The sequence below is a fragment of the Colletotrichum gloeosporioides genome, assembly GCF_011800055.1.
Source record: "Colletotrichum gloeosporioides strain Lc1 chromosome Unknown consensus_27, whole genome shotgun sequence".
Classification (NCBI taxonomy): domain Eukaryota; kingdom Fungi; phylum Ascomycota; class Sordariomycetes; order Glomerellales; family Glomerellaceae; genus Colletotrichum; species Colletotrichum gloeosporioides.
The window spans coordinates 727,576-749,153 of NW_025544672.1; the positions used below are offsets into that span (position 1 = coordinate 727,576).

General features: G+C 51.9%; 9 protein-coding genes across 9 annotated transcripts; 4 read left to right on the forward strand and 5 right to left on the reverse strand.

Moving 5' to 3' along the window:
• Positions 1–151: 151 nt before the first annotated feature.
• On the forward strand, positions 152–2,278 carry GCG54_00007586 (Alkaline phosphatase H; the record flags this gene model as incomplete). The annotated part of the gene is made up of 4 exons (XM_045407565.1): positions 152–787; positions 846–934; positions 982–1,060; positions 1,112–2,278. The coding sequence occupies 4 exons, from the start codon at positions 152–154 to the stop codon at positions 2,276–2,278; spliced, it is 1,971 nt and encodes a 656-aa protein (XP_045267010.1).
• A 48-nt stretch (positions 2,279–2,326) lies between these two features.
• GCG54_00007587 (uncharacterized protein) lies at positions 2,327–3,322 on the reverse strand (the record flags this gene model as incomplete). Its single annotated transcript, XM_045407566.1, has 1 exon — positions 2,327–3,322. The coding sequence occupies one exon, from the start codon at positions 3,320–3,322 to the stop codon at positions 2,327–2,329; it is 996 nt and encodes a 331-aa protein (XP_045267011.1).
• A 1,841-nt stretch (positions 3,323–5,163) lies between these two features.
• GCG54_00007588 (uncharacterized protein) lies at positions 5,164–5,762 on the forward strand (the record flags this gene model as incomplete). The annotated part of the gene is made up of 2 exons (XM_045407567.1): positions 5,164–5,429; positions 5,480–5,762. The coding sequence occupies 2 exons, from the start codon at positions 5,164–5,166 to the stop codon at positions 5,760–5,762; spliced, it is 549 nt and encodes a 182-aa protein (XP_045267012.1).
• Positions 5,763–6,181: 419 nt separating this feature from the next.
• On the reverse strand, positions 6,182–7,932 carry GCG54_00007589 (putative serine carboxypeptidase; the record flags this gene model as incomplete). Its single annotated transcript, XM_045407568.1, has 3 exons — positions 6,182–7,447; positions 7,514–7,695; positions 7,749–7,932. 3 exons carry the CDS (start codon positions 7,930–7,932, stop codon positions 6,182–6,184), a joined length of 1,632 nt encoding a protein of 543 aa, XP_045267013.1.
• Positions 7,933–11,553: 3,621 nt separating this feature from the next.
• On the forward strand, positions 11,554–12,137 carry GCG54_00007590 (uncharacterized protein; the record flags this gene model as incomplete). Its single annotated transcript, XM_045407569.1, has 2 exons — positions 11,554–11,907; positions 11,964–12,137. Coding segments are annotated over 2 exons (528 nt in total), but the record flags the coding sequence as incomplete, so codon positions are not given.
• Positions 12,138–12,767: 630 nt separating this feature from the next.
• GCG54_00007591 (uncharacterized protein) lies at positions 12,768–14,312 on the reverse strand (the record flags this gene model as incomplete). Its single annotated transcript, XM_045407570.1, has 5 exons — positions 12,768–13,194; positions 13,284–13,314; positions 13,368–13,432; positions 13,493–14,046; positions 14,139–14,312. The coding sequence occupies 5 exons, from the start codon at positions 14,310–14,312 to the stop codon at positions 12,768–12,770; spliced, it is 1,251 nt and encodes a 416-aa protein (XP_045267015.1).
• Positions 14,313–15,992: 1,680 nt separating this feature from the next.
• Positions 15,993–17,780, reverse strand: GCG54_00007592 (Beta-glucuronidase; the record flags this gene model as incomplete). The annotated part of the gene is made up of 1 exon (XM_045407571.1): positions 15,993–17,780. One exon carries the CDS (start codon positions 17,778–17,780, stop codon positions 15,993–15,995), a length of 1,788 nt encoding a protein of 595 aa, XP_045267016.1.
• A 907-nt stretch (positions 17,781–18,687) lies between these two features.
• GCG54_00007593 (Maltose permease MAL31) lies at positions 18,688–20,603 on the forward strand (the record flags this gene model as incomplete). Its single annotated transcript, XM_045407572.1, has 6 exons — positions 18,688–18,902; positions 18,956–19,196; positions 19,249–19,558; positions 19,611–20,150; positions 20,210–20,304; positions 20,361–20,603. The coding sequence occupies 6 exons, from the start codon at positions 18,688–18,690 to the stop codon at positions 20,601–20,603; spliced, it is 1,644 nt and encodes a 547-aa protein (XP_045267017.1).
• Positions 20,604–21,011: 408 nt separating this feature from the next.
• On the reverse strand, positions 21,012–21,435 carry GCG54_00007594 (uncharacterized protein; the record flags this gene model as incomplete). Its single annotated transcript, XM_045407573.1, has 3 exons — positions 21,012–21,041; positions 21,094–21,117; positions 21,175–21,435. The coding sequence occupies 3 exons, from the start codon at positions 21,433–21,435 to the stop codon at positions 21,012–21,014; spliced, it is 315 nt and encodes a 104-aa protein (XP_045267018.1).
• Between the last annotated feature and the right edge of the window lie 143 nt (positions 21,436–21,578).

Below are 21,578 nucleotides of genomic sequence, written 5' to 3' on the forward strand. Positions count from 1 at the left end.
TATGAAGCCACCGACGAAGAGGAGGTTGGAGAATTGACATCGTGACACGAGGATATGTATATGACCGTAACCCCTCCTCGTGGCACACTCAATAGCAGTCACCCCAAGCCCTCCCTCCTCGGTGGACCATCCCATCGTCACCTCACCCGCGATGTCCGCCCTCGCCTTGGTCCTCTTGGCATCCGCCCCCGCGGCCCTCGCCCAAACCTTCCAACGTCTCGGCGCCTGCCCCGACCTCGGCTGCGTCTTCCCGCCAGACCAGGCCAACTTCCTCCCCGGCCAGAACTTTGACATCCGCGTCGAGGTCCACGCGCCCGTCAACGGCACCGAGGCTTTCAACGACGGCGTCCCGGACACAGAGTTCACGCTCACGATCGCGAGCAACAGCAAGCCCGACGGCGTGCCCGTGACGGAGTTCTTCGCGCTTGACGAACCGCAGCTGGAGACGTGGACGTTCTCGTGGTATGAGGACCTGTTTGCCCAGGATGCGGGGGAGAAGTCCGTTGTCAACGTCGCGTCCAAGGCGTACCGTCACCTATCGCTGTACGAGCCGGGCAACTACACGGTCGAGCTGAGCTACTACAATGGCACGAAGAAGACTCTTGCGGAGTGGTTTGTGCGGCCGCTTGCCGAGGAGAAGAAGGCTAAGAATGTGATTTTGTTCATTGGAGATGGTATGACGACGAACATGATTACCGCTGCGAGGTTGTTGGGTCATAAGAGTGTGAACGGGAAGTACCAGTCGAGGATGCAGATGGACGAGTTCCCGATCCTTGGTCACCAGATGGTGAGTTGCATCAAGCGAGACCGTGGTGGTTCGAGGGTTAAGGCTGACGTCTGGACAGACTCACTCAGTCGACAGCTTCGTCACAGACAGCGCAAACTCTGCGTCAGCGCTGTACTCTGGCCACAAGGGAACATCAGACTCCATGGGGTAAGGCAACTCTGCTAGCGATCACAGTGCCTGGCTAACATGCCCAGTGTGTACTCTGACTCGTCTGAGGATGACTTTGACGACCCCAAGGTTGAGACGATTGTGGAAATGGTGACTAGGATCTGGGTAAGAACACCCCGAAAAGGGAAGATTGAAATCTGTCTGACCATCCGATAGGGCTCCGCATGGGGTGCAGTGACGACCGCCGCCCTTGACGACGCAACCCCGGCTGCGCTCACCGGCCACAGCAGATCCCGCTCCAACGCCGGATCTCTCATCGACCAAGCACTCAACGGCATGACGAACTATTCGTGGAGCACCCATCCCGGACCAGACGTCTACTTTGGCGGCGGTGCCTCCACCTTCCTCCCAGGATCCACCTCATACCTAGGCAAGGATTACTATGAAGAGTTCCGTAACCAAGGATACTCCGTCAGCTGGAACGCGAGCTCCCTCAAGGAAGCACCGATTGATACCCCTGCCTTGGGCGTGTTTTCCCTCTCCCACTTGCCTGTGTGGCTTGACAGAAACATCTTGACCGACAACATTGCTGAACTGGAGACCCACCCCTCCGGAGACGGCTCTGCGCCGCTCGACCTCCCCGGCTTGAAGGACATGACCCTCAAGGCAATTGATATCCTTCTCGAGCGCAGTAACGACACCGGCTTCTTCCTCATGTCCGAGGGCGCGTCGATTGACAAGCAGATGCACGCCCTCGACTATGACAGGGCTCTCGGTGATCTTCTCGAGTTTGATGATACGATCCGTGCGACAGTGAAGAAGCTGAAGGAGGTCGGCGAGCTGGAGGAGACCCTCATCGTCGTCACTGCAGACCACGGCCACGGTTTTGACGTCTTTGGCGTCGCAGACACAAAGTACCTTGCCGCTCAAGACACAGACCGCAAGAAGCGCGACGCGATCGGCATCTATGAGCGTTCCGGTCTGTCTCACTACACTGTTGAGCGGCCCGATGGCATCGAGTACGGCACCGGGCCCAACTTCCCGCTGAACTGGAGCCCCCGGTATGCTATTGCGCCCGGCTTTGGAGCTAGCCCCGATCGGAGGGAGAACTACCAACTGCACGAGTCGCCTCGTAAGGTGGTTGTCAGCGGAGAAGACGGATATGTGGCTAACCCGGAGGATGGTAAGGACGGTTTCTTCGTACAGGGAACGTTGCCGGTATCTTCATCGTCAGGCGTCCACTCGATTACGGATGTCCCGCTCTTCGCCATGGGTCCCTGCCAGCAGACATTTGCGGGTGTGTATGACAACACGGATGTCTTCTTCAAGATTGCTTCTTGCCTTGGTCTTGGACAGTCATCGGCTACTCCAAAGAGACGGTAATTGCATCGATTGAGGGGATAGTGACGATGGAAGTCGATAGAGATAGAATCAGACCAAGTCCGCCTCTCGGTGACGGTTATCCAAAATCATCTTGCAGCAATCCACATTTTCCGTCCCAAATTGCATCCGCTGGGCGTCCTTGGCGACCCAAACCTCTTCCATGTCTTGTTGAACCCGTGCCAGGGACGGCAGTCGTCTGCTTTCGTACATTGCTTTGATTCTTCCGAGAACGAGCTGCCGGTTTTGAGGGTCGACGGACTCGCATCCCGCGGTCCAGAGAGGCCAGGCATGGGCTGAGCAGAACGACGACGTGATTGGTACCTTGAGCAGATGGTGAATGCATTGCTCTGCGTGAAAGGGCTTCGGGGGCTGCGTGCCATCGTCCCAGACTCGGTAGAGGTAGACAATGGCCGCATGCCTGTAGGCCTGGATTGTATTCTCGATCTCCTGGTCTCCGTCTGTGGACGAGTCCATGGACAGCAAGTTCTTCCTGATGTTGAAACCGCGTCGCTGGTGTGCTTCGCCCGACTGTCCCTGCATCTTGCTGATTGTGCCAACGATAGAAAGAAGTGATGTAAGCTTTTCTAGGCTGTGCAAGCCCTCCAGAGGAGCCACATTAGTCATGCTCAAGAGCGGCTTCGCTGTGCGAGAGATTGATGACATGACGTCATGGTAAAAGCAGAGGCTTAGAAGAAACTGCGCACTAGAACTCGTCCAGTTCCCAGGGCCTCCCGAGTGCATGATCACGGCTTTGGCGCCAGCGAGGTGATCAATTTGGCTGTCCGTATTGAACAGTCTATCAGAGATCTGGAGCATCATGATGGTGGCGAGCGAGAGCTCCGGGTTCTCTGTCTGAATGGACTCTCGGAGCGATGATACCGCCATGAGCATGTGTCTCGATGCCACTGTCCGGAGACTCTCGTCTTTTCGGAGTACTGCGAGATGTCCTGCAGCCATGGAGGAGATGGAGAACAGAAGGGCTGGCGAGCGCAGCATCATGGGCGTCAGGTGAATGAGGAATGGGTTCTGTCTGCCGGAGGCCATGGAGACTACGCTCGCAAGAGACGAGTTCCAGTGATGGAGTAAGAATCTGTTCGTTGAGGAGATATCCGACGGAATGTACGATGGGTTTTGGATGAGGCTTGTTTCAGTTGATGGTGCAGTTGATGATGACCAAGCCAAACTTGGTAACACCGTCCCGGTCTGTTCAGGAGATGTTGGCTTAGCAGCGCCTTTCTGAGGTGCTGTGGAGCCTTTCGACTTTGGGCTCCGTCGTTTCGTGACCTTGGACGGAATTGTCGATACGTCCGCAGCCTTCCATCTCACCCTGAGGCCGTACCCCTTACAGACCTTGCCGAGTCGGACACACCGGCCGCAGTTCGGCTTCGCCTCATCGCATTTGTAGCCATCATCTCTGGATTTCAGTCAGTTCGAGATATCTGGAGTTGATGAGGGCTCATTTACCTGCAGGTCAAACAGCCTGTCCGACTTCGCGTATGTTGCGGCATTGTGGACTTGTGTCGTGAGTTGCGATGGATCGAGGGGCGAAACAGACGATTCTTCACCGAAGGGTGGGGTAAAAACCCACTTTCGGGGAACCGGGATAAACTCCGAACTCGTGCTACAGTGGCGCACCCATCTTGTGTCGAGTTGGCCATTCAAACCTCACGATCTAGTTTTTCTTTGTTCTCAGTCTTTCGCAATTTGGCCGAAAGCCAGTTCTTCTCCGACTTTTATCGATCAATCATCGGAAATCGTTATTGTCACGTAGCTAGACTCTCAGCTACATTGTAGGGTACATACATACTGGGCATTTCCCGATGGCTCTGTTGCATCACGGACTATAACCAATGGATGGCGTTTACGAAAGCTTCAGGCAGGCTTGAAATTCAGGGCTACCGGGGCGCGGAAGAAAAAAAATCTTTGAAAAGAAAAAATCCTTTTTTGACACGGGGACATCAAGACTCAGATGATGAATTCGCCGGTGTGGAATGATTTTTGGTTCGCCACTCTGCCGTGTAGACACGCAGCGATTGGTTGCATCTAATATGAATTCTGCGTACCCGAGACACTAAAGTCACTATTTAATGTCTAAAGGAGGACAGCGCAACAGCGCACAATGCTGACTTACGGGTTGTTTCTTCGTTGATATCACATTGAGTGCCTATTAAACTAGATATTTATCTGTCATTCCTATCATTTCGGGGAGACCGTGGCCCCAAATTGAGTGGGCTTTGTCGAGGTTTCTGTTCTCTGTCAAAATTCTTCAGTAAAGAGCAATCAATACCGTTTTGGGTTAATTCCTATACATTTGAACTTCCAAGCATCTGACAATGTCACGCGCAGTCGGCTCAGCGTTGGGGACCGTTGGTTGGCTGACGTGATCTCTAAAATCAGCCCTGGGGTCCGGACCCAACTCCGCTCTCAGCCTTCGCATGCAACCCAACCTGTAGGCCTATAAGGTCTTGTGTCAGTGGCGCAGCTTCTGAAGAAGGTTGGTCAAGCTAAGATGTAGTCTTTTAGACCACCAAAATCATCACTGCTTTCGCCCGACAGTGTGCTCACTGCCCAGCTGAGATTGAACACCCCCAAGCAAGTGGATCCACAACATGGGGGCCTTTGAAAAATGACCACCTTCGGGGAAGTAGATGCGGTGGATATGTTTTGAGGATGAGGCTGAGGATACCAGACACAATTTGAGTTCAGAAAACGCTAAGAACAGAAATATCAAAGATGGCTGCATCACTGAGAGAATGATGAAGGTATCTCAACTGTCATAGAAGGTATAAAAACCCCCTTCAGCCAGACTTCTTCAACCAAACTATCGCTCATCATTTTCACATCAAATTCAAACACTCTGTCATTACTTTAAACCAACCCCCAATATGTTCTTTTTCACCTCAATTCGGTTTTTGGCGATCTTTGCTACCTTGAGCACTGCGATGGAGACGAAGCTGAACGTTACCGCCATTGGCACGCACAACAATGCCTCGCGATTCGAGTGCTGGGAGTTAGATGAACCTTTCCGATCATCAACTCAATCTGGACTCGTTGATACCAGAACAACCATTCTCGGAGATGTCTCAAAGATGTCGTACAATGTCGTCCCAGCCGGCTTCGACAGTGGTTTCCATCCTGCGCCCACCAACCAGTACGTTTCCCCAGTCAAAGAAGAGAATATGAAACGCTAACACAGCTTAGGTGGGTAGTGTTGGTTGGAGGCCTTGGTGTCATCACTTTGCCAGACAATAGCTCCACTACTCTGACCACCAAGGGTGGAGAGTTTGGGTTGCTGTTCGCCACTGATACCGCGGACCTCACAGAAGAAGGGCATGGGTCCATTTTCCCTGGCGCAACGGAAAGTATTGTCCTTCAGATCCCGACCAAGGACAACAAGATTCCAAACCATCGCGTTCTTTACGATAACAAGCCATGCACAGCGAGCGAGGTTGCAGGACTGCGAGCGTGGGCAGTTAGCGCTTAAGTTGAGAGGACTAGGGTTGAAATAGCTGTAGGAGAATGCGTCAGTTTGAGCAATCCTTCAATTGTTTCACGTCAAACTGGCATAGGATGGCGTCAGGATATCTTTTTCATGGTTTTAGGTATGCATATTAGAGAGAGGGCATTTATAGAGGCCGCCCACTTTTCCTATGGGTTTATACCACACACTACTATTGTTGTCGTCATCGGCGCCTCTATTGATAGTATTCATGTGACTGTATTCAATTACACCATCGTCGTCTCCTTTGTTGTCATCATCGAATGAAGAAGTTAAGTGCAGAGAAAATGTAGCCGCGCAGCCACCAAATGATGACGCGGTTTCTATGAAACCTTTGTTAGGCTATTCCCAAGGTCTTGTTTCGTTCTCAGTGCAGCTGTCGATATTGTTGACAGAGCCGTACCTTAGAGCTCTTCGCTCCGGGCGCCCATTCTGTAGTCCATCGTAAATGGGGCTGTTGACCCAAAGTCCTCCACTCGTCCCAATAGTACCTCTAGTGCTCGGAACGAGATAAATGGTGCATCACGACCGACGAAGTGGCCAGACATCGGGGTCTCGAAATACGTGAGACCTCTCTCTGAATGCCATACCCCAAGCTCACCACTACCGCCAAAGGCTTCCACTTCTGGGTGAAGTGGTATGTTCAGTGTATTCTCAGGCTCCACTTGGAACCCCTGCGTCCCGCTCCATGTCATGTTTTGGATACCAAGCAATGTGCCAGTGCTCTGCAAGATGAAGTCTTGCAACCCGTGCCCGATGATGACGTTGTTGGTTCTCTCGATGATTCCTGGGATGAGAGGCAAACTTCCAGGACCTGGGTTGTTGGAGTTGTCGATGTCATCTACAAATACGGGCTCTCTGCTGCAAAATCGCCACTCCTTGTCAATAGGAGCATTGATGGCTGCTTTGACATCTTCCTGGTCAAAGTAAACCGGACCAGCTAACGGATGACGGAGCCTGTTATCGGTAAAGCCGATAGGATCGTACGCAAGCGGGCAGGTCTGAAGGACATTGTACAGACTGAAGCAGGGATTCGCAACTCTCTCTGCTTCGGCGACAAATGACAGTATGTCACACTCAGGAATGTACTCGTTGTCTGGGTTCCAAGCTCTCGGAATATCGACTGGCTGAGTTCCTGCCGGTGGGAATCTCAGATATTTGTCCACATACTCGCTGTAGCCACATCTTCGATCGATTTCGTTGACTTTCGCCCTCACTGTGTCGTTCAGCGTGAAGACAGGACCCCAGTATTCGAGAGTCTTGGTCACTCCAAATTGCTGACCAATACTCCGTTGCGATATCGAGGGATCAAAGATCATCATGCCCTTGACGTTGAAGTAATCCGTATCTTCTGCATCAAGCATGGCACTCGAGATGTACGGAGAGAACAGGCCGCTATAGGAAGACCCAGTAACAAAGACTTTGTAGCCATGCAGGTCGAACGTGTCGACGAAGGCTTTCCAGAATCCCATGAACTGTCTTGCGACATCTCTTTCGTCGGTAGCCGTGACCGGGCCCTGAGAGAAGCCTGTTCCCACGGGTTGTTCAATCCATACAACATTGCTCAGGCGGTGCCAACTCCAGGGGTTCTGCACAGGCCTAAAGGTTCCAGGCTTCCACGATATGGGGCCATTTTCTTGAAGAAGCTCACCTATGGACGAGCAACCAGGCTGCATCTTGATTAGCCTTTCGTCTTCAACACCAACAATTTGCTTGGAACCCGAAAGAAGACTTACACCACCAGTGAGCCAAATAACGATCTCTTTTTCAGCCGGTGGCGATTGAGAGGGGAAGAACCAGAAGTATAGCTGTTGCAAGTCATCCTTGGCCACGGAAGAGTCCACCGGAAGCAGGCCCGCATAAGATTCTCCAGCATCAAAGTGGACGTTTGGGAGGGTCTTTCCGTCAACAGTGAACCCTGGTCGTGTTAGAATCGAATCTATTTCGACTATTATTTGATTATTGCCTCACTTTTGGTCTTCTCAGTCAAGAACCTGTGTTTTTCCGGCTGCGTTTGATAACCCTCAAATGATGATTCGACAAAGGATTCTCGTGTCCAGTCTAGTCCTGGGTTTTGGACTTTTAACGCAGGTTCATTGAACACCCCAGCGACTTGTGTAGCGCAGAGCGAAAATAGAGATAGCCAATACATCATTTTTCGGATGGTCCGACAACCTTGAGAAGTGAAACATTTTTTCTATCTCGCGTGATATGTGGTATTGCTTTGCCAAGCTCGCTTGTGTTGGCGAAGGCGACGCGTTGAGATCTCACTCGTCTAACCGCATTTGTTCTCGCCAAGATTTCGGATAGGCAGGCGGTAATGTGAATAGCGTCATTGTGCGACGAAAGCCGACGCGTGTCGGCGCCCTTTGCGCGGGGTCATCGGCAGGGAAAAACGGACCCTCGGAAACCCTAGCCAGGCGGGCGATTCTGAGATTGGATGTCGCATTCGTGCCAAGGTGTTTGGTCACCAACAGCGAATCTGAGCCTTGGCAGTTAATTACCAGCCATTCAACAGCTCTTTGGTGAATCTGCGTTTCCGTAAGGTTAGCTCCGGCTAGCTCCAAGGGTCGCCTATCTCGTCACACGTGGAATCGAAATTGACTTTACGAAAGAAACATCCAGTTCAACGGCATTGAATCTCCAATGAGCCGTCCCTCGACTGAGCTCCCTGCACGAGTTGACACGCCATATTAATCGAGGCCGCACTTTTGCCCAGGGCCAGTCCGGCCGGCGCGCGCGCGGGCTAAATGAGGAAGCTGATCCCTGTTACGCCCGGGCACGCGGTGACAAGAACAGACAGGGATATCCGAACTCCGCGAGGTCTCCGCGAGAGCTCAACACGGATCCGAAGCGCCCCGAGGGCGCAAGCGATTTGGGCACGGTCTCTCGTGCGATTGCCTTACTCGTGAACAGTAGCGATAACTTAGATTCTATCACTCGATGATTGATCCCATCATCCTCCCACCTATGTTTATGCCGCGGTCCTGGCCGACCTTTTTCGTCTCTATCGTCCTCCCGCCGTTGCCTTTATCGTCCAAAAACGTCGTTGCAGACTCTAAATGTTCGGCATGTGGGAAATTCTCAGCTGGCGGGCTGTTCACAGAAGCCTATTCTACAATTAGACCTTTGTGGCGCTAGGAGAGGTCAGATTTCAGATGGAAGCCGTCGATCCGGAAAAGTCACTAACGGTCTGAGAAAGCTGGGCATCGTGGGATTTCCGTTGGCCTCGACTATTATTTCTCCGACAAACTCATTGGTACTAGCGCAGGGGAAAACGCCTTGCGGCTGGGGTCTTTGGGTTTACCCCTGACTACGAGGGTGAGGATCGCTGCCGCTGGGGCCTGACTGACTCTGGGCATTGCTTGTCTGCGTTATGGTTGACAGAAACCCTACTGGCGGGCGAGACGCAGCGCGACTGGATACTTCACATTCGAGACACCTCGCGACTGCGACCCTGCCCCTTATGCAGACTTCGGACGGAAATTCAAGGCGGAGAAGTCCAGTCAAAAAGTGGCATGTTGCTGCACACCATCTCAACCTATCGCCTAACCGTCATAGGCGCGGATCCCCACAAGCTTGAGTTTATCCTCTAGCTCAGCGCCCTGATCTTGAGGCAATCGCTTCCTGCGGTCTCGCTTGTCTTCCAATGCGGGATGCCGGTGAACGAGAAGCACGGAAATTGTGTTTGCAAATCACTCAAAATGCGTTTGAACTACAGTTGCGGGAAGATAGTTTCTGCCCGGCTTGTGATCATAGCTTCTGCAGGTATGACAGGTAGTAAAAGCAATTGTTTCTCGATCGCGTTTCTGTCGTGATCCTCCGGGATGGCTCATTCCGCAGGGCAGTTTTTTTTTTCGGTCTCCACAGCATGGCTTAGCTGATTCAAGATGCTGTTATCTGGGGCTATATAGCATTCAATATTCAAGATAACGCGCTTGTCGTAACTGGCGATAAGTCATGCAGCCTACCATCGGCGATTCTTGTGGAACGCGACCTCCATTGCACCGTTGCACGTCTCGGGATCGGCCTTTTGCCAAGAGCGCGCCGAGAGGAGTGTTCGCCCATCATATTGGGTACGAAAATCCCAGCAACGGTTTCAAGATTGAAGACACAAGAGCCTTGATTTGCATGAAAAGATGAATGTGGTGTGGTGTCGTGTGGTACTGGTCAAAACACAGGCTGGCTTATTACCATGAGCGTTTCCGGGATGAGGCTCGGTTGAGGCTGACATTCATAAGATCCATCTTTGTTGGTATGATCATCTCGCCTATTCTGCAATGCAATGTGCACATGACAGATTCTTAGAATCGAAGGTGGTGGCATGCAAGCGTGGTGGCGCACATGGACATCCGTTGGTGACGGAGTAGTGTTAATCTCTGCGAAGATGGTGGCGCTCAGTCTGATCTGTGAGAGCCAAACATCTGGAACAGCCAGAGGGAGAGTTTCTGTAGATCCGAGGAAACACTTTAAGCGGGTGACCGAACGCCTCCCGCAGCTTCCACAACGTGGGAAGCGATCGGAGGGAAGGGTGACCGAGATCCAGGCCGCTCATGTGCAGCCCTATCAAACTGCCAAGGAAATTATATGTCACTCTGTTTAGACCTTGTTCAAAGGCCGGGCCTCAGCCAGCGGCTGGCCTAGTTGACCATTGGGGCCCAGGGCACCACTCAATTTCGCTACGGGCCATATGAAACTGCGCTTTCTTTCAATTAAGAGAAGGAGGGAGAGACCCGGACAGGCAAACAAGCAACTAAGTTGTCAGCTTGCAGGTTTTGAGGACGGGTGTTTGAACTGCCATCCGTTCCTTTTGGCTTAGATTAGGCCACCTTTGGCCTCCCGGAGGCTGCTTGTAGTAGCATCACCCAAGCACGGAAGATGACTAACCCAAAGCTTAGCCTATTGTAGCGACGGCCAAGTCATTAAGCTTCTCGGAGAAAGTACTCCTTTCAGCATTGATGGGTGTGGGCAGCGGAAACATCCTTCAGACGAGTCATGGATGTAGCCATGTTGGCAGTCGGCAAGACTCACCATTCCCCCTGAATTTCCAAGAGAAGAGGGACGAGAATGGGCCAAAAGAGAGCGGGAAGGAAGGGCACCATTCCAATCTAAGTTCGAAGGCCGAGACGTAAAGTTGTGACGTCTGGTCGGGGACCGCCGGCGGCCCCCCCTGCGAAGGTGCCAACCAACACCAATCCGCTCCGCAAGTTCGGACTCGTCCTGCCTTATGAAGCCGGCCACGAGTCGGCAGAGGGGGAGGAAGGCAAGTAGAATCTGGACCGGCGCCCTGCCACCAGGGATGTGATTCGTGGGCTGTGTGGCCACTCTGATACCCTGCATCTCAATGCACCGTCTGTGCGACTGGACAATCAGGGAAATCCTTCCTTCGTCCCAATGGTATTCAAGGTTCGAAACAAGCAGCACAGTGACTCGGCGACCGCACCAAAACACTACAGAAAGTCTATCATCCGGACGTTTCAACCTCCTTCGCTGGCCCGCCCTGTCTTCTACGCTGCCGCCAATGGCTCCCCCACCCGCGGCATCATCTCATGATTGCTTCGTGAACCGTGCCGGCGTTGGACTGAATGCCGTCCCGTCGTTGCAACTTACTTATAAGACCAGTTGACCCAACCCTCTTTTCCCGCCTCCTTTTGATCGGTACTGAATCTGGATTCGGCATTGTCGTCAAGCAGCAGCAACGGTCATTACTCAACCAGCCCCGGGCAGGTCCTTCATACGCTAATCAACTACTATTCAATCTTTACCAATAATCAGTAAACAAAAGCAAACCGCAAAAATGAAGGCCTACGCTGTCATCCTTTCCCTCGCCACCTTGGCCGCCTGCCAGGCTCCCCAGCCGCCCCCGGCCCCGGCCCCGAATGACACCCCCGCTTGCGCCGAGGCGAAGATTCTGGCCGGCGGAATTGCTCTGAATATCCAGATCCAGCAGCAGGAGCAGGCCGGTCTCGCGGCCGTGATGCAATCTCTTCAGGCCAACCCCGTCAACATGCAGCAGTTCCAGGTTGCCAAGTCCAACTTGCTGTCCTTCGTCAGCGACGGTATCCAGGTCCGCCAGGCCAACCAGCTTATCGCCCCCTCCGGCAACGGTGCCGCTCAGGGTCTCGCAGTTGTATGTGGCGTCTGCAAAGGATACTAAATCAAGCATGAGAACTAACAGTCCAATAGGTCGCAAATGCCCAGCTCTCGGAGCTCCAGAAGGTTGCTGGCCTCACTGGCAACCCTCAGCAGGACAACCCGGTCACTCAATCACTCCAGATGGACTTCTCTGGAGGTATCCAACAAAACATGAAGAACCAGCAAGCTGTATGTGGCGATTACTCAGAACGCTTTAAGAAATAGTTACTGACATCCTCTAGGCGCTTACTGGCTGCTAGAGAATGACATATCAAAGCGGTCATCATGATGATAAGCGACGGTGCTTGGGATGGGTTTCGGACAACGGCGTTCAGCGGTTTTGTCCATATCTTCTTTTAATTCAATGAAAGAACCGGAGCTGGGGCGGCTGGGACTTGACGATGTTGATCCTCGACGGGGTTCAGCCGGCAGGAGTACCAACTAGGCTACTTGAATACCACCAGAAATCCGACTACCATTAGTTCCATTCTTGTCGGGGCTGAGGATCTAGGTTTCCCTCCTGAAATACTATTCAAATAAGATATCACCATTTGAGGGAACTCTCCGTATCGCGTACAAATGTTATAGCGACAAGTATGACAAAACCCTGTTTGAATCAGTCCACAAAATCGACTCCATCGTCATGCAAAATGCGGGCACGTCAAACTCGCCTAGCGCGTAAACAAAGATCAGCCTCAAAAGATGCTGATCCGGAGATGCAACCGACAAAACCCCACCTTGAGAGGATGATTTCCGTCGGCCGAAGAGGGGTAGTAAACTATATCCAGAACAGAAGAAGACGCGCTCCCCGTAGCCCAATCGAGCCTTGCAATCCAAAATCAAATACTCAAAGCCTCAAACAATGTCCCATTTACTTGAAGCTGGCTTCTCCCCAGGTGGACCCCTATCCTCGAACGAGACGCAGACAACGTCGGTTCGGACGATGCCACCATCCGCAGACTGGGGCGGAGTCGTCTCGTTCCTGTCTGACATGAACGCCGGGGCTGGCCTCTTGCACTCGGGTAGAATGTTCTCCTGGCTGTCATCCTCCATGATTGTGAAGCCTAAGTCGTCCCTAGGTTTCGGCCTGGGCTTACGCTGTCCAAGCTCAATCTTGCTTCCTCCTCGAGACTCCCTCTGAGAAGCGTAGTCCTCGTAGAACTTTGGCGTCTCCTCGGTCGTACTTTTGGCGGTGCTGAAGGGGTTGCGTTGCAGGATCAATTCGAGTAAGGGCTGGAGGACAGGGATGGTGCTGGCAATGGTGATCGTGCTGCCTTCGACCCTGCAAACTCCAGTCAGTTCCGTATGATCGACGCAAAGAATCAATTACATCTCGGAGCCGACCAGCCGAGGAATTGGAATAATGCTCACACAGTTCGTATTTGAAGGTCAGAGGTGAGATCTGGGTCGCGTGTCAGTCTATTTCATGGCATTTCTGGGAGGGTGGGGTTGTACAGGTGAAATCGTCCTCCCTGAGTTGTGGCAGACGGATGGACTTGACTATGGCCACAACACCACCACTGCATCAGAGTTAGTAAAACCTCACAAAACACTAGGTGGTCCTTGGAGGAGTTACATACACAGCACCGACTCCGAGTGCACAAGATAAGGCAATCTTCCTCTTCATTGCCATTTGCAACCGGAATAGCACCAATGTTGGATACAATGCCAAGTAGACATCTACGAATGCAGACAACACTAAGTAAAAACGAATGTTAGCCAAGAATGTCACGACTGAACTTTCACATAGTCTTCGATTACCTCCGCCATAGATGCTGTAGTCGACTGTGATGTTTGGGTCAAAGCAACGGCCTAGGACATGGTCATCCCAGATTGAGGCAACGGGAACGCATCGACCGAAATGTAAGCCGGGGACGACGATGTGTGTGAGTAAACACAGAATTGTGATACCCCAAAGGAACCACAGATGATATCGCCTTGGGTTCATTAACCGCGTTAATAATGAGACAACTGCGAGTTTCGGAATCGCAAAAGACATGATTCCCGGAGCAAACCCCACATGTGACCAGAAGATGGCACCCTTCTTCTGCTCATACGTGAGTACATCCTTATGCCTGCCATAACCATAGCTGATGGCAACAGTGGCAGCTGCACAAGACGCAAGTATGCAAGCCTATGATGAACTTAGTGTCAGTGCGAAGACACACTCGGCATCCTTGAAGGAGAGACCACGTGTGGACCCAAGCTCCCGAAAGATGCACATACCAATGACAGGATGCAGCAGTAGTCATCGCTGTAGAACGTCCTTCCAATCCTGCGCCTACACCAGACTCGCGCCGAGACGAAAACTGTTGTCAACCCAGCCATCGTCCAACAGACCCATAGCATCTCCGGTCCTTTGTCCTCGGCCTTCCATGACTCAGATCTGCTGACCGACATCGTCTTGAGGTGTTTTGCAGAGGTGGCTGGTCTGTTGTGTTCAGCGCCAGGCGCGGCTGGCGGTGAGAAGGAACTGCCACCTGGTTGTCGATATGCAAGATCAGTCGCACAAACAATGGAAGGAAATCTGGACCTGATGGGGCCCAAGGCGTTGGCGAAGGCGCAAAGAGCGAGTTGAAAATTGGAACACCGCCAGGTGTCTCTGGCAGGACGACCATCACCATTTTGTTATGTGGTCACCCGCGCTCATCTCGACCATGACGCTCAACGAACAATGGGGTTCCTTTTGGGGCGGATATGCATGCTGACCCATTCATCAGCTGCCCGTGGCCTCGGTCTGCGTTTAGGAGGGGGACAAACAGAACGCCCCAAAGCGCGAGTGCAAATTTGGTAAGAGAGCCAAACGACTGGGTGCGTCTGCCCAGAATCTCGGTTGGCAGGCTGTTGGCTGATTAGAGCCCAGATCGTCGAGGTATCCCATCAAACGACGTGGGAGGTGGTGGGTATCAGTAGGGAAACGTTGGCAACAGGAATTTGGCTGGCATGTCAGGTACCTGACGGCAATCCGTGCTGTGGAGCGCTGCCTGTTGGAGCCTGCATGCTGTGTGATTACGGACGTATGGAGAGCACGCATGATCTGCAAACGAAAAGCAAACAATCAAACAAGACTTGACCCCATGGCGAAGGCTGAGAAGGTGTAGTTCACGATGCCACGTGGGATTCACCGAGATGGAGGGGCCAGGGCTTGGACTCGCATTTGACAGTTGCGCTGAGCTGAGCATAGCAGGCTCATTTGACTTATCAAGATTATAGGATCGTGGAAAAGCCCATGCCCATGGATTCGTGATGCAGCCTTGTGGCGACAATGACGCCACTCAATAATGAATTCATTCACTTTCAACTCAGAATGTAGACAATGCCTTTGACGAATAATAATGATTCCAGTCGGCGGGATCCGACACCCCATGATCATCCCCTGTGGACTGGGCTCGGTGGTGCAAACAGACAAGGGTGTTTGCGCCGTTTGTCCCAGAGGGGCAAATGTACACCCAGTGATGACCGCGAGGGGCCTGAAATAGCTGCCTGCACATCAGAAGATGGATAGCAATGGCAGCATTTTCGAGCTAGCCGTTGAGGGCAGAAAGCTTCTTCTCCGTCAATCTGACCAATAGTCTACACGCGAACACGGGCAGATTGTGCTACCAATCGCAAACATTCATAGTGAGATCCTGCAATAGTGCACACAAAACATGATCTGGCTAGTCATTGGCTATTCGATCCAAGTGTGAACCAACAGTGTCAAGTTCCCTGCTAGCAGCGTTGATGTAGCTTGATGATAGGCTGCGTGGAAGATGACCGAATTCCAATGGTCCAAGTGTCCGAGTCACTTTGTAACTTTTAACGCACTCAGCACTTTGTAAGATCTCGGAACCTGCGCAGTTATCCCTGACGTGTTGGTGGTGTCATCTGACTTCACTGAAAAAGAAGATGCTTTGTTCATCGTCTCATTGGGTAAACCAGATGCCAATTCGACCTGATCTAGAGTAAATCCTCAACGGGTCTTGGCGTCACTAGGAATACAAATTGAGACTCAATAGACATACTTCATGGCCCATAACAATGGAAGTAGATTGGTCCCTTAACCTCTTCCAATGGCGAGGACTCTTCATCTGATTGTCGCTAACTTCCCGTCCATCGCTTTCGAAGCACATGCGCTGCCATCTTGGGTCTTCGGTCTCTCGTGAACACACCCTTCTTGTTCCCGTCTACGCGGAAGATGAAGGTCGAAGGGGTCTGGAAGTCCGCAAAGTTCCACACATGCTCCCCAACGACACTGTCTATCCGATCAAAGACTCTGTGGCTCATTTCCAATACTCGGCTCTGGTATTCCTCGCTCCACGGAACATCACCCACAGTATGTAGCCCAGCAAGGGTGTCGGCACCATATTCTGACATCACCATGGGTTTGTTGAACTTTGCTTGCCATTGCAGCAGTTCCTTCTCGAGATTGGTCTCAGCAGCCTCGAGGTCGCCTGTGTGCAGGTACCAGCCGTAGTAGCGATTGAGACAGAGCACGTCAAACAGGTCGGAAATGAGACACTTGTTGACGCTTGCTTGGAATTCGTTGGCATAGCAAATCGGGCGGGAGTCGAGCTGGCGAGCAAGCGCGACCAACGGTTGAAAATACTGCCTGGCTCCAGGCTCATGTGCAGCCGGCTCGTTGGCAATAGCCCACACGACGACTGAGGGATGATTCTTATCGCGGTCGATGAGTTCTCTGATAGCTTGCTCATGCGACCTCCTCGTCTCATCACTGACGGTGTCGGGGGAGTACGTCGGCAATTGCTTCGATCCGTGAAGTCCAGCAACCACTGCCAAGTTCAAGCCAACTGCAGCCGTTTCGTCGATGACAACAATTCCGTGGCGATCTGCAAACTCTATCACTTCCTCTGCATAGGGATAGTGTGATGCTCGAAATGAGTTGGCGCCGATCCACTTCATCAGCTCGAAGTCGTGAATCATGTATGCGGCATCATGGCCTTTGCCTCGAATAGGGGTGTCCTCATGCTTCCCAAACCCGCGCAAATAGAACGGCTCGTCGTTGATCAAGAACCGGTTGTCCCTCACCTCGACCGATCTTATCCCAACGGGAAGATGATAGATGTCCTCAGAACGACCCTCGTTGTTGACAAGGTGAATACGAAGCTGGTAGAGGTATGCTGCTCCCGGCTGCCACAGATGAACCGAGCTCACCACTACCTTTCCGGCCGTCCCAGATGCTTTTCCAACCACCTTGCCGTCTTCATCTGTAAGTGACACATTGGCTTTGGAGTCCGATATCGACTGGCTGGTGCTAATCTCGAAGTTGACAATACCAACTCTTCCTCCTTCGGTGACCTCGGTCTTGACGGTTACATCAGAGATGTGTACTCGTGGAACACAGTAAAGCCATGCAGATCGAGCAAGTCCAGAGTAGTTAAAGAAGTCGTGTTGATAGTGCTGCGTTCGCTTCCCATGCTCAATCTCAATCCTCCCCGGAGGGATCGTCGTCCAGTCCAATTCATTGCTGACAGCGACAGTCAAACGGAATTCTTGCCCTGGCGATACAACATCGGTGATATCCGCCTCGAATGGCGTATATCCACCAATGTGTTCCGTGATGAACTGATCGTTCACGTAAACACGGCCCCGATGGGTGGCCGCATCGAAACGGAGGACATACCGCCGTCCAGACCACGCTTGAGGAATTGTTGCGTGACGTTGGTAGTACACCCATCCGACATGGTTTCGAATCTTTGGATCGACGAAGATGTCGTTGTAACTGGCCGGTACTGGGACTTGGAGTTGAGGTGACAGATCATCCTCCCACGCCTTTGGCTGCGGCTCTGTGGAAGGCTCTAAAGCGAAGTTCCATACTCCGTCGAGGGAGATGAGTTCTCGGATAGCGTTGGCTTGTGGCTTAAGCATGGTGTCTTAAATGAATACCCTTCGAGGAAGTAGATGCAATCGCAAACATGCCGTGAGCTTGGGGGTCAGGCGAAAGGACTGATAGTTGACTTGAAGTACACCGCGGCTCAAGGTGAGTATAGGTGCTCCCATAGGCCCCACCAAATACGGAGCGCAATATTAGCTACCAGCTATGATTGTGTCATAATGAGGGGTCTAGACTGAATACCCATGGTATTTCAGGCGTCATGTGAGCTGAACTGCATTAAACAGGTGGATTGATCCCGAGAAAGTGCACTTTGCGGGAACCGAACAACGATCGGCCGGTGGTCGGCCGGTCATCGGCCGATCGTTTCCCGGGGCTAAACATCCATTTTGGTCCACACCGACTGCTTAAACGTCAGGATTTTCTGTATTTATCGAACACATGGGGTAAGTACGGCTGAACTATGCCAGGCTTTTGGAAATGTTCGGCTAAAGGCCGGTCTGCTCACGTTGCAACGGCCAACCATCTTGAGCCATCATCAACAAAGTGGATGAAGTGAGGTGGGCTTGCCCTGTCGTGTCAGGGATCGGGCATGGTCGAGAGGCCGAGACATATTTCTGGACCCCAGAAATCACGCTGTTCTCATGTCCATGGGTCCAATGTGACATGATTGTAAAGATGCTCTGATCAGTGTTGACCATTTATGGTAACATCAAGCGTCGTCGCTGAAGGTCCCCACGATCTCCAGGAAACCTGTTTCCCCAGGGTTGGTCTTCATAAACCACCCCCACATCCCCGGACTTTCCAAAACGTCGGGACTTGCGCCTACTAGAATTCCTGAGCTTTGAACTCTCGTGCTGCTTCTTGCACTGTTGGTGACCATTCATTGCCGCTGTCTTGAATTGTCATTCATTCTCTTCATTCTTTTTCTCTCACCAAGAGATGACGCAAGATCACGACGGTGCCCATATAGCCGAGAAGCCGAATGGCGACCATCTCGAGGAAGCAGCCGAGATGGACCATGAAGCCGGCATCTCGAAAGAGGGTGCAGAGGTAACACCCATCACCTCTGCATTTGCCGACTGGGGTAGGGCGAAATGTATAAAGAAGTTCTGGAGACTCTACGCCTGCGGCCTCTCTGTGTCGCTTGCGGGAATGTCTGTCACTCACCATGATTTTACGAACCACACACGCTGAGACTTCCTTCTAGGTATGCGGGCTATGCCAATTCGGTAGTCGGAAGCATCGTCGCCAACGAAGGCTTCATCAAGCAATTCGCTACAGTTCGAGACCCCAGGACTGGCCAACCGGCTCTGAACGCCAACCATGTCTCCCTATGGAGCTCCATGTTCTTCGTCACCGCCATCGCCATTCAGCTCATCGCGCCTCACACAGCGGATCGCTTCGGACGCAAATTCAACATGTGGGGAGTTACATTCTTTCTGACGATGGTAAGCATAGTCTTTCCACGCCTCTAGAACGGTCCAAGACTAACAACAATAGTCCATCATAGTCGCCATTATATCCAAGGATTGGATCGTCCTCCTCGTCGCGCGACTGATCGCAGGTTGTGCCGGTGGTATGATGGGCACATCGGTCATGGTGTACATGTCCGAGATTGCAATGCCACAGTTCCGTGGCGCGCTGTTGGGCAGCTTCTCTCTTGCCTTCTCACTGGGTCAGGTCTTCCTTGCCATCGGACTCAAGATCCTCGAAGACACCAACCCCATGCACTTCAGAAACATCTTCTACTCGGAGTTTGTGTTCTGTGGACTCTGGATCATGCCGATGCTTTTCTTACCGGAGTCACCCGGTACGTTTCAAGCCATGAGAAAGCAGTCTTAGACCATAGCTAACCAAGACAGCCTGGTATGCCTCCAAGGGAAATCACGAGGAAGCCAAGAAATCTCTCCGCAGACTTGTTGGAGACGTGGAGGGTTACGACGTTGAACACGAGTACGCTGTCATGCGGTATGAAATCGACCAGTCCATCGCCCTTTCCCAGTCCCTCGGCGGCGATAGTGACTGGAAAGCCCTCATGACTCCCATCAACCTTAAGCGTGCCATCATCTCAACCCTGCCCCTGACCTTTCAGAATGTCGTGGGCGTGCCTCTCATGTTTGGCTACACAACGTATTTCTTCTCCATGGCAAATGTGGAGGATCCCTTCTTGGGCAAAATCATCATCAACGCCATTCTTCTGGTCGGAATCATCTTGTCGTTCTACATGGTCGACAAGGTCGGCCGCCGCACTCTGGTCCTCGGCGGGGGTTTTGGCATGATGATCATTTGCTTCATCGTGGGCGGCCTGGGCTTCATGCAACCCACCTCAGCGTCCGGTCCTGTACTGATTGCTCTGTGCGGTATCTGGGCGTTCCTTTATGCCAACTCACTGGCTCCAATCGGTAACTTTGTCCTTATTCTGACCTTCTGGGATAGATCACGTGTATGCTAATATTTCTAGGATGGATCTCGCTTGTTGAGGTCTCAAGTCCGAAGCTAAGGGCGAAGACAACGTCACTCGCTGTAACCGTTCAGTACATCACAGGTATCATTTTTGTAAGTCATAGCATCGCATCTCGCTTTTCTCTCCCGTTCGATTCTAACCAGAGTAGAACTATACGGTGCCGTTGATGCTTTCAAATCAGTACGCTGGTTGGCAGCAAAAGATAGGCCTCTTCTTTGGAGGAGTCACCTTTGTGTACCTCATCCCATGTATTCTGCTCTATCCTGAGACCAAGGGCCGTACATATCAAGAGCTGGACGAACTTTTCGAGCGTCGCATTCCAGCATGGAAATTTGCCAAGACAAAGACAGCGCATCAGGCCGGTATCGAACTGCGCGCTCGAGACCTTTAAGCTGTGGCGCATGCATTAAATGATTCACCAGGCTTATCCACATCTATACCTTACTTTATGCCAATTACTGCAATGGACTTCATACTATAATGCCGAGGGCGACGATTCGAAACTGAGTCTATGAGGCTGGGCTTCGAAAGCAATAGAGCTACTGCGGTCACTCAATCCATAGGAAATGTATCAAATGAAATGTCTTATTTTCCAAATTGAAATTGGGTATATGAATCGTACATGCTCCCTTCGAACCATTAAATTGACATTCCTGTCAAGGACTCCTCCGTACGGGCAGTAGGAACAAAATATGAAACTAAGTAAATACTGCTCCAGTGTGTAAGGACTTCGTCGTTGATCGAATACTCCGTCTCAGAATATAAACCTTTTCATTGGCGCACGAGACTTGAGTGCGATTTACATCAAACAAATTCCTGCGTTGCAGTCCTAGGTCAAGATTAGCCAACGCATCCCTAAACATGCCCATTGAGATACGAACCGCCCTGCACCGAGCCAAGCAAATCTATACCACGTGTTAGCCATCAGTTACAGCACATGGCTTCATCATTGAGTGACTTACACATTTGTTGTGTTGACCATTGTACCGACAACAGACGTTGTATCTACCACTCGAACCCTGACCCGGGCTAGGAGATCCACCATTGTCGCCGACAGGCCCGCCGTTGTCACCCTCATTTTCGTCGCCACAGTCGGGTGGGTGGCCTCTAAGAGTCAAAGGGTTGTAAGGGTCACGAAGATCCATTTGGAACTCCATCAATGTCTCGGGGCTTGCGGCATAGGTTGCCGCCGCGAACATAAGCAGGGGAAGAAACAGCTTCATCTTGACGGCGATGTCTTGTTTCTGGGTCCAAAATGAGAGAACAGGCATTCCAAGAAGGCTTCAGAAAGCATGAAGCGGTCTATATGTAGGTATTGAACTTTTAGTGGACCCAGGGCCTCAGAGCCATCGCATTGACTCGCTTT